Genomic DNA, 21266 nt, shown 5'->3' with positions numbered 1-21266 from the left:
CTTTCTGTCAGCAAGTTCAGCAGCTCAGAAATATATACAGAAAGTAAAGACTTTCTGCATATATTTCAGATTTCAATATTAATGTCAAAAATACGTAGTATGTTTTTACATAGGATTTGTGCTACATTAGAACAGTAAAGACAAATATCACTTAAGTAAAATAAACATTAAATATTAAATAACAAAAAAAATAAGGTGTAAACACTAAGATAATCTGGGAATCTGCTATTGCAACACATCAAATAGCAATAACCTTCTGTGCCACCGGTTTGAGGCAAGTGTAAATGTTGCAGTTAGCAAGCTTGATATTTACACTCCACTTGCCTCATTTCCAACAAACCTCTGAACAAACCTCTGAGGATGCTTGCCACAGATGCAGGCGAAACGTCAGGAAATAATGCTACTGGAACATGGCTATACAGCCCGGAAAACGTACAGCAACCCAGTGATTCCAGCCATGAAACCCTTCAACATGTTGTTGTTTTTGTTGTTGTTGTTCTGTCAATATGGAGGAGGGTCTTACTTTACTTGTAGCTTAGGGAGGCATTAAAGCACTCTGGCTGAGAATTATATTAAAAGTAAAGGTTTCCCCTGACGTTAAGTCCAGTCATGTCTGACTGGGGGTTGGTGCTCATCTCCATTTCTAAGCCGAAGAGCCGGCGTTGTCCTTAGACACCTCCAAGGTCATGTGGCCAGCATGACTGCATGGAGCGTCGTTACCTTCCTGCCGGAGCGGTACCTATTGATCTACTCACATTTGCATGTTTTCGAATTGCTAGGTTGGCAGGAGCTGGAGCTAACAGCGGGCACTCAAGCCGCTCCCGGGATTTGAACCTGGGACCTTTCAGTCTGCAAGTTCAACAGCTCAGCGCTTTAACGCACTTCGCCACCGGGGCTCCTGAGAATTATATTACAGAACTTATATTATATTATATTAAACTTATTATTTTATTTCTATTTTATATTAAAATATATTCAATATAATATATTTAAAAATATATTAAACTAGCTGTGCCCAGCCACGCGTTGCTGTGGCAAAGTGGTGGTGGTATTGGTTAAAAATTGTTGTGTAATTTTTATTTGATGTTATTTGCAATTTTTTATTAATTTTATTGTAAGTTATATTTTTATTTATTATATTTTATTATTTTCTTGTATTATTTTTAGTTATTTTCTGTTATTATAGTATTTTATTGTATTTATTTTTAGTGTTTTTTATTATTTTTTATTGGGTTGCTAGGAGACCAAGTTGGAGGAGCTTAGCCTTCTAACTGGCAGCAATTGGATAAAAGCAATTATTCCTCTCTCTCTAATTAGGACTTTATTTTTCTTTTCTTTTTGTTGTATCAACCTAGAGGCATGGATGATGAGTTGTCAAATTTCGAGGTTGGGGGGCCTGTAGTTTTGTTGTTTTGTGGGTCGCCGTGATGCCATCACTCTTTTATATATATAGATTATATTACAGTACCTTACAGTACTACAAATCCCAGGATTCTATAGGAAGGAGCCATGCCTGGGGTTAAAGTGCTATAATAGTGTAGTATGGGTTTAAATAAATGCTTTCTGCTATATAATGTAACAGGAGAGAATGTGAGAGAACAAGGCATTTATTTACCTGTTCGATCTTTGCCATCCTTAGCGTTCACATCAGCGCCGAGGAAGAGAAGGGTCTGGATGGTGTTTGCGTGCCCTTCCTGCGTTACAGAGGAGGAAAAACAATTTCCACAATCAGCAGAACAAATCCTCTTTCTCATACTCTAGTCTAGTCTTCCCTTCTGGATGTGATGGATTTAGAGAAATAACATACCTAGAAATGTAGGGATCACTTCTCCTACCTGATATTTAATACACCTTTTCCATGTTTCTATGATAGCGCCAATTAGGAAATGACATTTATAACCCAGGAACCAAAATGATAGTGTTGCAGAGTGTAATCAAAGGAATGTCAGACATTAAGGCTACAAGGCGGTGATCTTTCTGTGCCCAAAGCCCTGAGAATACCATTAACGATCAGAGTAGAAAATCCTGAACTGAATGCCCTGAGCATTTGGCTCAGCAGAAAACCTATTTCAGGTGATGGATGACTCTTGCAGGCTGTTCAGTTTAATGCCCCGATTTATCTTGCTGCAAGCTGTTGAAGGCATATTGAGAGAATCAAGGCCCATTAAGATAAAGCGCTGACTTCCTTGATGTAAGAAAGCGCTGGCACCACTCAAGACACTGCTGTCTCTCCTCCTCTAGAACACCATGAATTTAAACCAAACTTAGAGAATTAAAATGACCACGCTGAAAGGCCAGGTAAAACGATAACTCCCATGATTCAATAGCAGGCATGGGAAAGCTTTGGCCCTCCAGATGTTTTGGACTTCAACTCCTACTGGCTGTTAGGAATTGTGGGAGTTGAAGTCCAAAACACCTGGAGGGAGGGCCGAAGTTGGCCCATGCCAGTTCCATAGCACTGAGCCAAGTCTAACTGCATTACAGTAGTCTCACTTATCCAACATAAACGGACCAGCAGAACGTTGGATAAGTGAAAATGTTGGATAATAAGGAGGGATTAAAGAAAAACCTATTAAATGTCAAATTATGTTATGATTTTACAAATTAAACACCTTGTTTTACGACAAATCGACAGAAAAAGCAGTTCAGTACATTGTGATGTTATGTATAATTACTGTATTTATGTATTTATGAATTTAGCACCAAAACATGTACAGTAGAGTCTCACTTATCCAACATAAATGGGCTGGCAGAATGTTGGATAAGCGAATATGTTGGATAATAAGGAGGCATTAAGGAAAAGCCTATTAAACATCAAATTAGGTTATGATTTTACAAATTAAGCACCAAAACATCATGTTAGACAACAAATTTGGCAGAAAAAGTAGTTCAATACGCAGTAATGCTATGTAGTAATTACTGTATTTATGAATTTAGCACCAAAATATCATGATATATTGAAAACATTGACTCCAAAAATGCGTTGGATAATCCAGAATGTTGGATAAGTGAGACTCTACTGTATTGAAAACATTGACTACAAAAACACTGACTACTAACAAATTGACTACAAATAAAGATCTTCTTCTTCATTCGGTCAGTCATTTCCGACTCTTCATGACCTCATGGACCAGTCTGCGCCAAATAAAGATAGAATTGCATAAAATGAACTTACAGTAACAACATAGTTGAAAATTAAATCCATAAAACATTCAGTCTTTGCTGCCTAGAGAAAGAGCTGTGGATCCGGACGGGAGGCAGACTGCGTTGGATAATCTAGAATGTTGGATAAGCGAATGTTGGATAAGTGAGACTCTACTGTACTTCTACAGTGTAGCTACACCCAAGCTCTTATTCTAAAACACAGATAGGAAGGAATGCAGGAGACCCAACAACATCTGGATTTCAACATCTGGAGATGGAAATTCACTAACAATTCTGCTCTGGTCTAAAGAGGTTCCAGACAGAAGTCTATGGACCTCTAACTGAAGACCCATATCAAAGATATTTTCAATATTATCTAAAGAGGAACTCTTGGTGCCCACAGAAATAGACTTAACAAATGAATACATGGCTAAACGTGTTTCTCTATCATACTACCTCTTGATTTCTAACCAGTCATAGAATCATAGAGTTGGAACCGACCTCATAGGCCATCTAGTCCAACCCCATTCTGCCAAGAAGCAGGAAAATTACACTCAAAGCACCCCTGACAGATGGCCATCCAGCCTCTGCTTAAAAGCTTGCAAAGAAGGAGCCTCCACCACACTCCGGGGCAGAGAGAGAGTTCTACTGCTGAACACAGTGAGGAAGTTCTTCTTATGTTCAGGTGGAATCTCCTTTCCTGTAGTTTAAAGCCATTGTTCCACGTCCTAGTCTCCAGAGTAGCAGAAAACAAAATTGCTCCTGTTGTATTCCAGCCTGCACCTGAGCTGTCAGGTGAGCCTGAGGTTGGGCATGTTCAGCCTGTGATTGTACCTGACCTGTCAGATGAATCTGGGTTGGGGACTAGGATTCCTATGCAGCCAGAGGTAAATGATTCTGTACAGCCAGAGTTAGATGAGGCTGCTGTTCCTGAAGATTCTGGAAGCAGGCATACTGTGATGACTCATGGGCCTTGTAGTCTTGCTCATGACATTGTAATGCCTGATGAAGAAGAAAACTTGGGTTTTTTACCTTCCCAGTCAGAACTGGAATCTTCTCAGCCTGATCTTTCCCAGGCAGATCTGGGAACCTTGCACCTGCAAGAAAGTTGTGTCCCAGAAGTATGTCAAACAAACCCTGAGCCTACATCTCCCGTGTTCTCTCGCCATGAGTTTTGTAAACAACAGAGGGGTTTGGAAGCAGCTTCGCGCAGAAGTGCGAGAATAGCAGCTAAGAATGTACCCAATTAAGTCTGTTTTTCGTGAGAATCTTTAAGGAGTCAAACATCTGGTCTCAGAGTTTAGCTTTCGTTTCTGGTTCCCAGAGAACTGCTTCGGCGGGAAAGTTAGACTCTATATAGGTGTTTTACCCGCGTAGTAACTTCGCGGAGTCAATTCGTCAGCCTCCGGAGCGAGTTGTGTCTGGACAGCGCGCTCCGATTCAAGCCTTGTTCCTGCTCAAGCCTAGCCTTGTTTCCAGCCTTCGCTCCTGTTTCCCAGCCTTTGTTTACCTACGGACCTTGTCTTGTTTCCCAGGACTAAACCTTGCCTTGTTTCACGGATTTTACCAAGTTATTCCACGGACCTTGTTCTTGTTCCTCGTTACCTTGTTCCACGTTTCAAGCCTTGTTTCAAGTATCAAGTTATTTCCTAGCCTTGCTCAAGTTCATGGACTAAAGGACCTTGTCATCTCCCCTCACTTTGCCTGGCAAAGTGAGTGTTTCGGTTATTGGATTACAACTTTGGACCTTAATATTTCATATTGGACATTGTTTCTTTGGACTAAATTTGACCTTTCCTGAAAGGTCTGCTTCTGGACTAACTTTTACATTTGCTTTTACTAACTTTATATATTTCCTTAATAAAGATATTAGATAGAATCTGGCCTCTGCGTATGGTTATTGGTGCTCTGTAGCCTGGGTCGTGACAGTTTGACTCCGCCACCCTAAGCACCAATTAACCTCGGCCAGAATGTCTACCGGAACCGTACCTGGGCCGAGCGGCCAGCCGATTACCTACACCATCGACAAGGATGAGGTGGACCGAATCCGTGATAAGCTCAATGCACAGGATGGGGAAATAAAGGGTTTGAAGGAACGCGGAATCCGTCTTCCGGCCATGGCGTTGCCAACCAAGTTTACTGGAGAAGCTTCTAAGGTTCATGTTTTCCGTCGCCAATGCCAAGCTTATCTAGAGGCCCGTGATGCCGAGTTTCCCCAGGAAGACATCAAGGTGGCGTGGATTTACAGTCTCCTAGACGGGCCAGCGGCTAACTGGGCGACGGCTCTGTTCGACCAAGCCTCCCCACATCTAAGGTCAGCGCAACACTTCTTGGACCACCTTAAGGCGACCTGGGGAATCGAGGACAATTTGGAGGCCGCCGGGCACAAACTCCGCCGCCTCTTCCAAGGAGACAGACCCATGTCTCAGTACATAGCCGAGTTCCGAGTGCTGGCCCACAACACCGGCTGGAACGATGTTGCCCTCAGAGGACAATTTCGGGAGGGTCTCAACATTGAAATGCTGGAGGAAATCTCCAAGGTGGATCCTCCCCAAACGCTGGAAGCACTCATCGATCAATGTTTACGGGCTGAAGTCATGATTGCCAACAGAAAACAGTGGGTACGAGGCCAGAGCGGTAGAGCTGGGGCAAAACCTCCCGCTCCCGCCAGCGTTCAGCCGCGTCCAGTGTGGAGACCCCCACCACCATCCCCATACCCCAGAGGGAGCGAGGAGGTGCCGATGCAGTTGGGCAATGTGCGTCCCAGATTGGATGCCGCCGAGAAGGCCCGCCGCCAACGCCTAAATCTCTGCTGGTATTGCGGGAATGGGGGCCACTTCGCCAGAGAGTGCCCAGCCAAAGGGAAGCCCGCCGCCCGTCTTGCGGCGGCGTCCTCCACGGAGACGAAGGCGTCTGAGACGGCTGGCACACAGCCGGCGGGGGAAGCCAACGACCGGGCGTAGAGAGGCTCGCCAACCCGGTCAAGAAACCCGTTCAAGAGCCGCCAACCGGGGTCCTGTTCCTTCTAGTGGTCACCTTATGGTCAGCAAAAAAGGGACCCGTCATGATCCACGCCATGATAGACTCAGGAGCTACCAACAATTTCATTGATAGAGAGTATGCCGACTCTCTGGGATTACAATATCATGACTTCAAGAATGCCCGTGTGGTGCAAGCCATCGATGGCCGCCCTCTCAAGACGGGCCCCGTAAGCCAGTGGTCGGAACCCACCAGGATGTGGATAAGGGAACATATGGAAGAGATCTCCTTCTTTGTTACTGAGGTTCCCCATTTCCCTGTGATTTTGGGGATTCCATGGCTGACGCTTCACGACCCAAGCATCTCCTGGTCCAACAGAGAACTGCAGTTTGCTTCAAAGTACTGCCAAAACCATTGCCTCGTAGCCAAGGTCTGCCATGCCACAGACACCGAGCCCATTATCACCTTGCCAAAGAAGTACTCCGAGTATTGGGATGTATTCAATGAAAAAGAAGCCGAAAAGTTACCCCCACATAGACCTTATGACTGTGCCATTGACTTGGTGGAGGGGGCCCCGATCCCGCGAGGGCATCTCTACTCCCTGACTGAACCAGAGCAAGAAGCTCTCAGGGAATTCATAGAGACAAACCTTCGCAAGGGATTCATCAGACCCTCTCAATCTCCAGCCGCCTCCCCAGTGATGTTTGTGAAGAAGAAATCAGGGGAATTACGCTTGGTGGTGGACTACAGAGCATTGAATAATATCACCAAGCGGAACAGCTATCCCCTGCCCTTAATCTCGGATCTACTAGACCGACTTCGAGGAGCCAAGGTTTACACCAAGCTGGATCTTCGGGGAGCTTACAACTTAGTTCGCATCAGAGAAGGGGACGAGTGGAAGACCGCCTTTCAGACCAAATTCGGATTATTCGAGTCCCGAGTTATGAATTATGGATTATGCGGAGCTCCCGCAACGTTCCAGCATTTTGTCAATGACATTTTCCAGGACTATCTAGATAGGTTCTTGATAATCTACCTGGACGATTTTTTGGTGTTTTCTAGATCACAATCAGAACATGAGAACCACGTCAAAATGGTGTTACAACGATTGCGGGATCATGGACTTTATGCCAAGCTGGAAAAATGCGCTTTTGATCTACAAGAGGTAGATTTCCTTGGATACCGTATCTCGCCTCTAGGGCTCTCCATGGATCCAGCCAAGGTTTCAGCAGTATTGGAATGGCGGGCGCCAACTAACAAGAAGGAGGTGCAGCGATTCTTGGGGTTCGCGAACTATTACCGCAAGTTCATTCCAGATTTTGCCCGCTGGTCTGACCCAATCACTAGCTGCATCCGTGGAAAACAGCCCTTCCGCTGGACTGATCAAGCAGAGAAAGGGTTCCAGCAACTAAAGAAATTATTCACATCCCAGCCAATCCTTCAGCATCCAGATCCTGAAACCCTTTTTGTGGTGCAAGCGGACGCCTCTGATGTGGCAATTGGGGCTGTGCTCCTACAACCGGTGGGAGATCACCTTTATCCTTGTGCCTATTATTCTCGTCAACTAACCGCACCAGAGAGGAACTATACCATTTGGGAAAAAGAACTATTAGCCATAAAGGCAGCTTTTGAAACTTGGAGACATTGGCTAGAAGGGGCCAAATTTCCCATTGAAGTCCACACTGATCATCGGAATCTAGAACATCTAAGAACTGCCCGCAAGCTAAATCAAAGGCAGCAACGTTGGGCTTTATTCTTTGAACGTTTCAACTTCCAGATTCATTATGTGACCCCAGCCCAAACCAAGCAAGCAGACGCCCTGTCACGTAAACCGGAATACGCTGCAGGACGCAAGGAGACCTTTGAATCCCAACTACTGCAACCCGAGAACTTTGCCACGCTCACAGTGGGGAACACCAAATCCACTCCCATTGATTCAACTCCCTCTACTCCAGGGCCCATCTGTGCTCAAGAAATCAGGGCTAGTCAGCAAGCAGATGCCTGGGCGCAGGACCAACTTCGTCAAGGTCTGCATTTTCCCTTTTCGCTTAAAGATGGACTGCTTTGCTATAGAAATCATGTTTATATCCCACCCGGACCGGGCAGGGAAAAAGCACTTCGTCTGTGTCATGACTGCAAACCAGCAGGGCATTTCGGACTATTTAAAACCATGCATTTGATCCTAAGAGATTTCTGGTGGCCCAAGATCCGCAAGGATGTGGAAAAATATGTTAACACCTGCCCAGTATGCCAGCGCTCCAAGATAAGAAGGGAGAAGCCCTCAGGGCTTCTACACCCCCTTCCTAACCCATCTCGCCCATGGGAAATAATTTCTGCGGATTTTATCACTGACTTACCACCTTCCTGTGGATTCACCACGATCCTAGTGGTGGTGGACCTTTTCACCAAGTTAGCCCATTTCATTCCCTGTGAAGGTCTTCCCACGGCCCAAGAGACTGCAGATTTATTCCTCCAACATGTTTTCAGACTACATGGATTGCCCAAGAGTTTCGTCACAGACCGTGGTTCCCAATTCACCTCTCGTTTCTGGAAGGCACTACAAAAACTATTGGGCATAGACTCTCGTTTATCTTCAGCTCATCATCCCCAAACGGATGGGCAAACGGAGCGCACCAACGCCACTTTGGAACAGTACCTTCGCTGTTATGTAAACTACCAACAGGACAATTGGGCTTCTCTGTTACCACTGTCGGAATTTGCCTACAACAATGGAGTCCAGGCTTCTACAAAAGAAACGCCGTTCTTTGCAAACTACGGCTTCCATCCACGTTTCTTTCCCCCTGTCATTGAAACTTCAGAAGTTCCCGCAGCAGAAGATTGGCTGCAGGAACTCACAGCGGTGCAACAACTTTTGCTCCAGCAACTGGAACAAGCCAAGGAGGACTATAAACGTCACGCGGACAAACATCGCCAGCCGGGCCCCGAAATCAAGGTAGGAGATCGGGTTTTTCTGTCCACTCGCTTTTTGCCCTCACATCGCCCTTGCCGGAAGTTAGATGCCCGTTTCATTGGCCCCTATCCAGTGGTGGCGCAATTAAACCCCGTGACTTTCAAACTCCAACTTCCGCGTTCAATGCGCATTCACCCAGTGTTTCACCGCTCCCTGCTCCTTCCGGCGGATGGTGTGCGGCCAGATGTAGACCGGCCGGCCCCTGTCCCTATTTTGGTGGATGGGGAGGACGAGTTCGAGGTTCAAGACATTTTGGATTCTCGCTTTCACCGCCGCCGCCTGCAATATCTCATTGACTGGGTGGGTTTTGGCCCTGAGGAACGCTCTTGGGAAGACGCCTCCACAGTCCATGCTCCTGATCTAACCCGTCGCTTTCATCAGACCTATCCCGCCAAACCACGACCTCGCGCCTCGGGGGGAGAGTCCCAGTTTGGGAAGGGCCTTGAGGAGGGGGATAGTGTGATGACTCATGGGCCTTGTAGTCTTGCTCATGACATTGTAATGCCTGATGAAGAAGAAAACTTGGGTTTTTTACCTTCCCAGTCAGAACTGGAATCTTCTCAGCCTGATCTTTCCCAGGCAGATCTGGGAACCTTGCACCTGCAAGAAAGTTGTGTCCCAGAAGTATGTCAAACAAACCCTGAGCCTACATCTCCCGTGTTCTCTCGCCATGAGTTTTGTAAACAACAGAGGGGTTTGGAAGCAGCTTCGCGCAGAAGTGCGAGAATAGCAGCTAAGAATGTACCCAATTAAGTCTGTTTTTCGTGAGAATCTTTAAGGAGTCAAACATCTGGTCTCAGAGTTTAGCTTTCGTTTCTGGTTCCCAGAGAACTGCTTCGGCGGGAAAGTTAGACTCTATATAGGTGTTTTACCCGCGTAGTAACTTCGCGGAGTCAATTCGTCAGCCTCCGGAGCGAGTTGTGTCTGGACAGCGCGCTCCGATTCAAGCCTCGTTCCTGCTCAAGCCTAGCCTTGTTTCCAGCCTTCGCTCCTGTTTCCCAGCCTTTGTTTACCTACGGACCTTGTCTTGTTTCCCAGGACTAAACCTTGCCTTGTTTCACGGATTTTACCAAGTTATTCCACGGACCTTGTTCTTGTTCCTCGTTACCTTGTTCCACGTTTCAAGCCTTGTTTCAAGTATCAAGTTATTTCCTAGCCTTGCTCAAGTTCATGGACTAAAGGACCTTGTCATCTCCCCTCACTTTGCCTGGCAAAGTGAGTGTTTCGGTTATTGGATTACAACTTTGGACCTTAATATTTCATATTGGACATTGTTTCTTTGGACTAAATTTGACCTTTCCTGAAAGGTCTGCTTCTGGACTAACTTTTACATTTGCTTTTACTAACTTTATATATTTCCTTAATAAAGATATTAGATAGAATCTGGCCTCTGCGTATGGTTATTGGTGCTCTGTAGCCTGGGTCGTGACACATACAATGGTTTCAATGGCAGCTTTAACCACATTCCGTGGGAGAGCCAAGGTTGAGTTATCTCTTGACAGATGGGCAATCCAGTTGTGATAAGAGTCATGAGGTTGACAGAACGAAAGCAATATGTCCACAGAGGCAAGAAAGGGAGGTTTTGAGAAGGAGCAGATGGCTACTAATGAGAAAGGGTTTTGAGCAAACTTCCCACGGAAAGAGGCCTTGATTCTATCTTTAAGAGGAACCGCTTCTGAGAGAGTATTCAGAGGTGGTAACTTTGCTCATTGAGAAGTCTGATCCTGCTTCATGGACTCTTGTTTCATGTTTCCTTTGGACTTTCATGCCAAGTTCCTGTAAGCCTTGTATTTTGAGTTTTGTTCTTGTTCTTGTTCCTGGGTATTTTGGATTATCAAGTCATGTTCCTGAAAGCCTTGCGTTCTGAATCTCTTGTTCCAGTTAAGATCCTGTTCTTTGATCTAGTTCATGATCCTGTTCCTTGGACTAATTCTGATTACCTTGTTTGAAGTTCATTCTTGTGTTTGGATTTTTATGGACCCTTGCTTCAAGACTCTCAAGTGCCTCGTACCTGGTGGACCAAAACCTGGTTTTATTGACTTTGAAACTTTGATTTGCTAATGCTTACAAATTATCTTCAGTAAACAGCTTGCATTGCTTATAGCCTGGGGCTCCAGTGTGGTTTTATGGTGTCTAGGAGTGGAACAGCTCCTTCCTCCCTATGACTTCCCCTCACAGATTTATATATGGTTATCATGTCTCTTCTCAGTCTTCTCTTCTGCTAAACATGGCCAGTTCTTTAAGCCACTCCTCATAGGGCTTGTTCTCCAGGCCTTTGATCATTTTAGTCACCCTCCTCTGGACACATTCCAGTCATAGAATCGAAGAGTTGGAAGAGGCTCCAAGGGCCACCCAATCCAACCCTCTTCTGCGATGGAAGAATGCACAATCAAAGCCCTCTCAACAGATGGCCACTCATCTTCTGCTTAAGAGCCCCCAGAGAAAGAGACTTCATCACACTTCCAGAGTTGTAATCCGTTGTTCAAATGTCTATACCAGGGGTCCCCAAACTAAGGCCCGGGGGCCAGATGCGGCCCATCGAAGCCATTTATCCGGTCCCCATGGCACAAGGGCAGAAGGGGGTTGGGCTAAATAACCCAAGGGGTCCCTTCTTCTCTTGCAACCATTATTATTATTATTATTATTATTATTATTATTATTATTATTATTAAGGCTGTGTGGCCATCTGTCAGGGGTGTTTTGCTTGTGCATTTGGTGCACAAAGGCAGAAGGGGATTGGACTAAATGGCCCAAGGTGTCTCTTCCAACCCTCTTTATTATTATTATTATTATTATTATTATTATTATTATTATTATTAACATTGAGGCTGGGTGGCCATCTGTCAGGGGTGCTTTGGTTGTGCTTTTGGTGCACAAAAGCAGAAGGGGGTTGGACTAAATGGCCCAAGGGGTCTCTTCCAACCCTCTTTATTATTATTAGTATTAGTATTAACATTGAGGCTGGGTGGCCATCTGTCAGGGGTGCTTTGCTTATGCTTTCGGTGCACAAAGGCAATGGCCCAAAGCATCTTTTCCAACCCTCTTTTTTGTTGTTGTTATTATTATTATTATTATTATTATTATTATTATTATTATTACTACTACTACTACTACTATTATTACTATAGTCCAGCCCTCCAATGGTCCGAAGGATCGTGAACTGGCCCCCTGTTTAAAAAGTTTGGGGACCCCTGGTCTATACAATCTGATATGCTGCCTGTGTCAAAGGGTTCACATTAAAACGTTCAGCTAGTTTCCCTCTGCCTGAAATGGAACTAATATGCAGTGCGGATAGTGAGTGAGAAAAGCTCAAGGCAGTACCTTTTTTTACAGCTCAGGTCGAAGTTATTGGAAGGATCGTAATCTCCCATGCATAATTCTCCCCCTTTTTTTTTCTTCCTTGGGGGAAAATGCGCCAGGAAAAAAAAGCACCAAGGACCAAACAGCAGATGCTGTGTTACTTCTTCCACGGCTCGGCAGCCCGCTTGATCAAACGGCATAATTTGATTTTCAAATGAAGACACGGCAGGAATAACACTCGCTGCTGGAAAGCCCTCAAGCAATGAGCAACGTTGGCTGCTGCTTTTGCCAAGTGCCTTCCTTCCTTTTGTGCATTTTGCACAGCTTTGCCTTCCTTTTGCAACGGAGGGGAGGTAACCTTAGCAACTGAAAATGTGCACAAATGGGGAAATCTGGGGAAAGGGCTTCTACGTATATATTACAAAAAGCACAGCTTTCTTATGCCATTTTATATAAGACACGTGACTTTATTATGCCATTGTATATAATGGATTATTGACCGTCCACAGATATTGATATCAATGGAGGGTCCAGCCATGTTTATTCTCCATATTTATATTCCTTGTATTGACTATGTATTATAAGCACTGGATGATGGGTGTTATCATGCTTTAACCATGCTGGTATCTGCTTGCATCTAGAGGAGCTGCAAATGGTATTTATCGATTCCTGGTAGATTTATGTCTGTAGCAGCAGCAAAGGGAGATAGTATCTGGGAAAAAGCTTCAAGGCCATTCTTATGAAATATCTGGAGGAAAGAGATTTATCTGATGTACGTATTCTAGTTATACGAGCCAACGGGGGATCCGCACAAGAGAGACTGGCATTACCTATTGACAAATAGGATGAAAGCCTGCATCGTTTTTCAATTGTACAGTTATTCACTCCTCAATCTAATGTTTGTTGTACTAGGTTCAGTTATTTTTTTAAAAAGCTACACTTTGGGAGTGTTGTTTCCTGAATTGGATATGCATAACAGGCAGGCTGGTTTATGCAAAATCAGACAGGGGAGTGTTTGTGTATTTCGCCCTATAACTCTACTTCCACAAAGGCTCTCTTTGGATGTGTTTTTCTTTTAAGGAAAGCTTGGAATCATAGCCAGATGATATCCCACACTGGCACAGTGCACTGCAGCATGCCTAAAACCCCATGAAATCTAGAAAAACTGGAGGTTTCACAACCAAATTTATGAGCAGAGTTACAACGGTCCCTTTCTTTTACTCCGATTCACCCTGAGGACTGAATATTTATCCTCCATCAGGGCATCAGAGGACATGAAATGCTAAAATGGATGTGTTAGTATTCAAAATGCAAAAAAAATTATTATTTTTATTGTTGTTGTTGTTGTTAGACACACAACAAGATTACCACACAGCAAGCTGTGTTGTATTGCTGGCTGTTGTATTGCATCACACATCAGACACTTCCCAAGTGTTGTGTATTGGTGAATAATGCATGCAGATCCGAGTAGGGTGGCCTTTTGCAGCTGACAGATAATAATTCTGTCAGCACCGATTGTGTTTAAGTGCTGGCCAAGGTCTTTAGGCACTGCACCCAGTATGCTGATCCCCACTGGGATCACCTTGACTGGCTTGTGCCAGAGTCTTTGCAGTTCAGTTTTTAAATCCACGTATCGTGTCAGCTTTCCCAGTTACTTCTCACCAATCCCGCTGTCTCCTGGGATTGCAACATCGATGATCCATACTTTGTTTTTTCACACAATGGTGATGTCAGGAGTCTTGTGCTCCAAAACTCTGTCGGTCTGAATTCAGACGTCCCAGAGTAGTTTGACGTATTTGTTTTCTGTAACTTTTTCAGGTTTGTGATCCCACCACTTCTTTGTCGCAGGCAGATGGTATTTGTGGCACAAGTTCCAAGGGATCATCTGAACACCAGTGTTATGCCTCTGCTTGTAGTCTGTCTGTAAGATCTTCTTGCAGCAGCTGAGGATGTGATCTATTGTTTGATCTGCTTCCTTGCAGAGTCTACATTTGGGATCTGTCGTTGACTTTTCAATTCTGGCTTTGACGGCATTTGTTCTAATGGCTTGTTCTTGGGCTGCCAGAATCAGGCCCTCCATCTCCTTTTTCAAAGTTCCATTTGTGAGCCACATCCATGTTTTATCCTTGTCCATTTTGCTCTCAATGTTTCCCAGGAACTGCCCATGGAGAGCCTTTTTTGCCAGTTTTCTCTTCTGCTCTGGATTGTATTTCTACGGTAGTCACCCTTTGTATTTTGCACTTTAAGCAGTTTTCTACTATTGACTTCCATCAATGTTCGTTCTTGACTGCCTTTCCCATCATCTGCCAGGGCATGTTTCTTTTCCTATACAGTTTGTTTTGTTTGCAGAAGCCCTCTGCCTTCTGATTTTTTTGGCAGGTAAAGTCTGTCGATATCACTACGTGAGTGTAATTAGTAGTGGATTGTCATCAGATTTCTTGTTTTTCTGTCCAGATCATCCTGAGCTGCTTGTATTAACATCATTATCATCATTATTATTATCATCATGATCATCACTATTATTATTTGTGGTTTTGACAGTTTCATGGTTGATGTGACTATTTCTCCTGCAGCTGGCGTGTCACACTGCATATCGCCTATCAAGCACTAAAGAAGGCCACCCAGTTTAAATACTTAGCTCCAGTGGCCTCCATAGATGGTGACACAATGCCAAATGTATGTTCACAAATAAATGCATTCTGGTTGAAATGGTGGCAAACTACTGACATTCTGTGTTGTCAAAGGCTTTTCATGGCTGAAATCAGTAGGTTGCTGTGAGTTTTCTGGGCTGTTTGGCCATGTTCCCGAAGCATTCCCTCCTGATGTTTCGCCTGCATCTATGGCAGGCATCCTCAGAGGTTGTTGGAAACTAGGCAAGTGGGGTTTATATATCTGTGGAATGTTTAGGGTGGGATACAACACAGAGAAGCCACTGAAATCCACAAGCAGGTGGACAATTTCAACAGAAAGGAGGAAACCATGGAAATGAACAAAATCTGTCTACCAGTATTAAAAAAACCCCTCTAAAATCAGGACAGTAAATAAAGAACGATACTCAGAAAACAAAGGAATTCAAGACAGGAAACAATCAGGTCCAGCTAGCACCTTCCAACAAAGAATTACCCCAGGCAGGAAGCAGCCAGACCTTGAAGCTGAAAGGCTATTCAATACTAATTAAGCTGGCCATTTGCAACATTCACACCTGCCTCAGACAGACAGTCCTTTCTCTCACCCTGATCATTCCAGATATATAAACCCCACCTGCCTAGTTTCTAACAGACCTCACAACCTCTGAGGATGTCTGTCAAAGATGCAAGTGAAAAGTCAGGAAAGAATGCTTCCGGAACATGGCCATACAGCCCGGAAAACTCACAGCAACCCACTGGCATTCTGTGCAACTCAAAAATGTCTGAACAATACAAGGCTAAGATTTACACTACAGTTGTTCGGCCATTAGCCCTTTATGGGCAAAGTGCTGGCCAGCAACAAATAAACACGAGCAAGCCCTTAACACAATGGAAATGGAAATGCTGAGATGGACCCTTGGCTTGACACTTCTGGACCATGTGCCAAATGATAACATCTGGAATAAAAGTAATCAGCAAGAAAATGCAGGAAGCAAGACTGGCTATGTACGCAGGCATTTGAAGAATAAGCATGTGCTGGCTTCAACGTGGTCTGAATTACGGCTCTTGTATAAGGTCTGGTGGATGAATGGCATAAGCACTTTGCATTGTTTTAAACTTTGTATATTGTATTTTATGACTGTTTTAACGTTTTAGTTCATTGTATAACAGTGTAACGGCATCAATTGCCACTTGTAAGCCGCCCTGAGTCCCCTCAGGTGAGAAGGGCGGGGTATAAATGATTGAAATAAATAAATAAATAAATACAGTGGTACGGTCCTGTCATGAGAAGAGAACCAACATGAGTAGCAGAAACAACAGTACATTTGGAAATTGCAGGATGGCAACCATGTGGACAGCCAAAGAAAAGAGGGATGGACACCACCAACGCAGACATGCATGCTGCTAACCTGAGACCTGAGGCATGCCCGAAACAAAGTCCTGTGGAAACAACACTCACTATGCTAACCCTTCCATGGGAAAAGAGCTTGGAAATAAGAAGAATTACAATTATTATTATTATTATTATTATTATTATTATTATTATTATTATTATATTTGCCCCTTTTATCTAATGGATGATGGGGATCAGATTGGTTCTGTTCCTTTCTCCCACTGTGCGGTCCTGTTTGTTCCTCCTCATTTTGAAGCAAAAATTAACAATGGATTCAAATGGCAGGAAAAGAGATTCCACCTAAACATTAGAAAGAACTCCCTGAGGATGAGAGTGGAATATAAAGCCTTGGAGTCCAGTGGAATCTCCTTCTCTAGAGGTTTTTAAGCAGAGTCTGGATGGCCATCTGTTGGGGTGCTTTGATCGTGTCTCCCTGCCTGGCAAAAAGAAGGGAGATGGACTCGATGTTCCTTAGGGTCTCTTCTAGCTCTAGGATTTTACGACACTTCTGCTAACGAACAAGGATTGCAACGGCCCATTGAAAGGGAAAAGCAGAAGTTTCCGTGACTAATTACCATGACAAATGTAGTCCAAGAGAAAGTGCAAATAGAAGACTCAGGCGTGATGAGACGTTGTGGAAGAAAAGATGGGTTATAAATGAATACAGTCATAACAGTGATCATTATTTGCATGCATGATTTCTGGCTTCTATGTATGGCTCTGAAACCTGGCAGGAGGGAAATCAACTCATTTGAAATGTGGCCCTATGTGAGAATTCTTCAATATCATAGATTTCTATAAAGAGAAATAAATGAGTCCGAGAGCAGATTAAGAGATGAGCCCTCCCTAGAAGCCAAGGCCACTAAACCAAGACAGCTGTTCCTTGGTTATATTGTGAGAAGACATGGCTTACTAGAAAATAGCCAAGAATGCTTGGTAAAACCAAAGATAATAGGAAAAGAAGAAAACATTATTATAGGTGGAGAGGCTTAATAATAAAGATGCTTAAGACCTGAGCAGGGCTGTTGAAGACAGAGTGACTTGGAGGTCTCTTATTCATGAAAATGTAATGAAACTGACACAATAATAAATGTGTCTTGGGAAAGCAGCCTTTGAATGGAGCAAAATCTAAACCCCAGCAAATTTAAAGAGAAGATTATTGATTACCTTGGCTGCATAATGAAGTGCAGTGAGCTGTAAGATGGTGGCCCTTGCGTTGACATCAACATTGAGGCCCGAAACGAGGAACCGAAGGGCATCGTCTTGCGCTGTGACCGCCGCTTGGTGCAGTGGTTGAGCCCCGAGGGCATCCTTCCTGCTGTGATCAGCCTGGAAGGTGATAGGAAATTATTATTATTACTAGTAGTAGTAGTAGTACTTTTTTTTCCTTTTTTTCATCATTTTTAAAATGTATTTGTTATGCAATGCTTTTGACACGAAATAAATAAATTAGTAGTAGTAGTAGTAATACTGGTAGTAGTACTAATGGTTATACCAGGCATGGGCAAACTTCAGCCCTCCAGGTGTTTTGGACTTCAACTTCCACAATTCCTACTGGCTGTTAGGAATTGTGAGAGTTGAAACCCAAAACACCTGAAGGGCTGAAGTTTGCCCATGCCTGCATTATACTCTGTTTTTTCTCCCTTATCTGGAATTCCAGAATTCAAAATATTCCATAGTACGAATTTGTCCACATAGGAGGCTAACGCAATGACATCTTTGCTTCAGTGTATACAAACTTTTGTTTCATGTACAAATTTATTAAAAAAATATTGTACTGAATTACCTTCAGTCTATGCGTATAAGACATCTAGAAAGTGTGAATAAATTTTATGGAATTAAGTAATTATATGTTTTTAAGCTTGTATAATATGTTGACTGTTGATTTTTATTGATTTTGTTGGGGCATTGAATTTTGCCAGTTGTTGTAAGCCGCTTTGAATCCCCCCAGGTGAGAAAGGCGGAGTAAAAACGTTGTAAATAAATAACATTTCTAACATCTCTCATTAGATACAAACACAACTACAGTAGAGTCTCACTTATCCAAGCTAAACGGGCTGGCAGAAGCTTGGATAAGTGAATATCTTGGATAATAAGGAGGGATTAAGGAAAGGCCTATTAAACATCAAATTAGGTTATGATTTTACAAATTAAACACCAAAACATCATTTTATACAACAAATTTGACAGAAAAAGTAGTTCAATACGCAGTAATGTTATGTTGTAATTACTGTATTTACGAATTTAGCACCAAAATATCATGATATATTGAAAACATTGACTACAAAAATGGCTTGGATAATCCAGAAGCTTGGATAAGCGAGGCTTGGATAAGTGAAACTCTACTGTATTCCAAAATCTGGAAAAAAAAAACCCTGCTTAGCCACTGGGTAATCTTATGTAAATCACATTTGAAGAGATCCGACAGCAAATTCAGCTGTCAGAACTGAAGAGATAACTGAAGACCTATCTCTTCTGGCAGAAATGACTGGAAGGTACACAATAACGATTTCACAAACAGGTTATTTCTGAGAAAACACACACCTAAAGCCATAGAAAAATCCACAGAAAGGAATGATATATGCTGGCATCCCTCATGACTGCATCATGACTCATTCCGAAAAGAGTTGAAAACCTGTTTCTTTCAAGCCACCTTCGATTAAGATGAACAGCTGATTGAGTCCCCACCCTCACCTATATCCTAGCCTTCTGTACTTTATCTCTGCCCCATGTCACCAGTACTCCCAAGATATTGCAACTATAATTTTATCCCTCTCCCCAAGATCGAAGATTGAAGTGCCATTATGTCATTCCCGGCCTCTGGCTATGTTTTTATTGTGTAATGATGTGTTTTATAATTACTGTATATACTCGAGTATAAGCCTAGTTTTTCAGCCCTTTTTTATTGCTGAAAAAGCTTCCCTCGGCTTATACTCGAGTGAGGGTCCTGGCCGGCTTCTATTCAGGTCGGCTTATACTTGAGTATATAGGGATTCAGAGTTGGACAGTCTTATCTTATTAAAGTCTTATTATTATCTTAAATTACAGTTTTATATAAATATTCAAAAACATTTAACCTACTGATGCCTCAAATAATGCAATTTTATTAATATCTATTTTTATTTTTAAATTTGACCCGTAGCTGCTGCATTTCCCACCCTCGTCTTATACTCAAGTCAATAAGTTTTCCCAGTTGTTGTGGTAAAATTAGGTGCCTCGGCTTATATTCGGGTTGGCTTATACTCGAGTATATACGGTATGTATTAACTTGTTGTGATTGTATTGTATTTTTATATTGTTGTATTTTTTATACATTGTTGGGCTTGGTTCCCCATGTGAGCTGCCCCGAGTCCCTTTGGGGAAATGGGGTGGGATACAAGAATAAAGTTGTTGTTGTTGTTGTTGTTGTTATTATCATCATCCATGCCCACCTTATGTTTCTCTAGAAGCAGCCGGGCGATATCAAGGTGCCCGTTTTGTATGGCATCCATAAAGGGAGTAACTCCACATTTGTCCACACTGTCTGGTCCATAGCAGCACCTTGGAAAAAATAGAGGAAGGATGGGTTAGTGCAAAAATAACAGGCTAAACTCACAATACTTAAATATTAGCATTGTAGCAAACCCACTCTTGAGTTTTAGTATGACTTTTAAGCTGCTCAAGGTACTGGACCGATTCTTAGGATAAAGTTTAATATCTTGGAGATATCCTTTAAAGTTTAGGATACAACCTGATGTAAATTCACCACCCAAATAAAATGACAATTGCTAAGAAATGACAATTCACAGCAATGACAATGAAATAATTCTGGTAGCTCATACCCTGCATGGACATCAATGTATTTCTTCAATTCTAAGATACATTTCCCCTCTAGATAAACATCTCTAAAAATGTAGTGTGCCTTAGAATCATAGGTGTATCTTATGTATTTCTGGTGGTGGTAGTACTGAAATTAAGAGTGGGCATCTTTCAGGAGTGCTTTAGTGATGTATTTCCCTACACAGGGTTTGGATTGAATGGCCTTTGTTCCTTTGAGCTCTAAGAGTCTATGATGACACTTATTTTAAAATTCACACCAAATCAGGACAGGCAAATCGATGATTGTGTCTTCTTTAAAAATAATGAATTATTATGCCTAAGGGAGAAGAACAGGGGAAGAAATGCAGAGAGGAGACCGAGAACCGAGTCGCTGAGGAAAGAAGACCAAAATTTGCCTACCTTTCAAGTAGCACTTTCACAACCTCCAGGCATCCATGCATCGCTATGGGATGACAGAAGAAGTGATTAATTATATATGCTTTTGAAGAGCATGAGATAGAAAGAGAGAAGAGAATAGGAGATGCTTTTTCCTTTAATTAGTTTCATTTCCAATACCGTTTTGGCCATGAATGAACATTTCAATAACTGTTATTCACATCTGTTCAAAGCTACGGACAATGCGATTGCTGTTGCCCACTTTTGGTCTAAAACTATTTAGCTGTTTGTGATTCCTTTATTTTATCACTTATTTATTATGCAATGCTTTTGACATGAAATAAATAAATCTGTAATAATCATGGGCCTTGCAGGGTCAATTAGTTTACATTCCACATTTTGATTTCTCCATACTTTAAAACAGGCATGGGCAAGCTTGGGCCCTCCAGGTGTTTTGGACTGCAACTCCCACAATTCCTAACAGCCGGTAGGTTGTTAGGAATTGTGGGAGTTGGAAGTCCAAAACACCTGGAGGGCCCAAGCTTGCCCATGCCTGCTTTGAAAGATTGATTTAGAGGTTGAAGTGGTCTGAGATCACAATTTCAGGGATTTTAAGATCACTGAATTCATAGTGTAATAATAAATTCTATTTTAATAG

General features: G+C 42.9%; 1 protein-coding gene across 3 annotated transcripts in view; it reads right to left on the bottom strand.

The window, feature by feature from the left end:
• Positions 1-21266, bottom strand: part of ankrd16 (ankyrin repeat domain 16) — a 32736-nt gene that overhangs the window by 3649 nt on the left and 7821 nt on the right. For all 3 annotated transcript variants that reach the window (XR_010006945.1, XM_062983336.1, XM_062983337.1), the window contains 4 exons: positions 20633-20675; positions 19846-19954; positions 17582-17743; positions 1616-1694 (listed from right to left, as the gene is read on the bottom strand). Coding sequence is in view for 2 of the 3 variants with exons in the window: in XM_062983336.1 (XP_062839406.1) it covers positions 1616-1694; positions 17582-17743; positions 19846-19954; positions 20633-20675 (393 nt within the window). In the remaining variant the exon portion in view is untranslated. The remainder of the gene's footprint in view (positions 1-1615; positions 1695-17581; positions 17744-19845; positions 19955-20632; positions 20676-21266) is intronic.

Source organism: Anolis carolinensis, chromosome 5 (genome assembly GCF_035594765.1).
Source record: "Anolis carolinensis isolate JA03-04 chromosome 5, rAnoCar3.1.pri, whole genome shotgun sequence".
Classification (NCBI taxonomy): Eukaryota; Metazoa; Chordata; class Lepidosauria; order Squamata; family Dactyloidae; genus Anolis; species Anolis carolinensis.
Note: the sequence above shows the minus strand (reverse complement) of the source record. Positions and strands in the feature narration are given on the sequence as shown.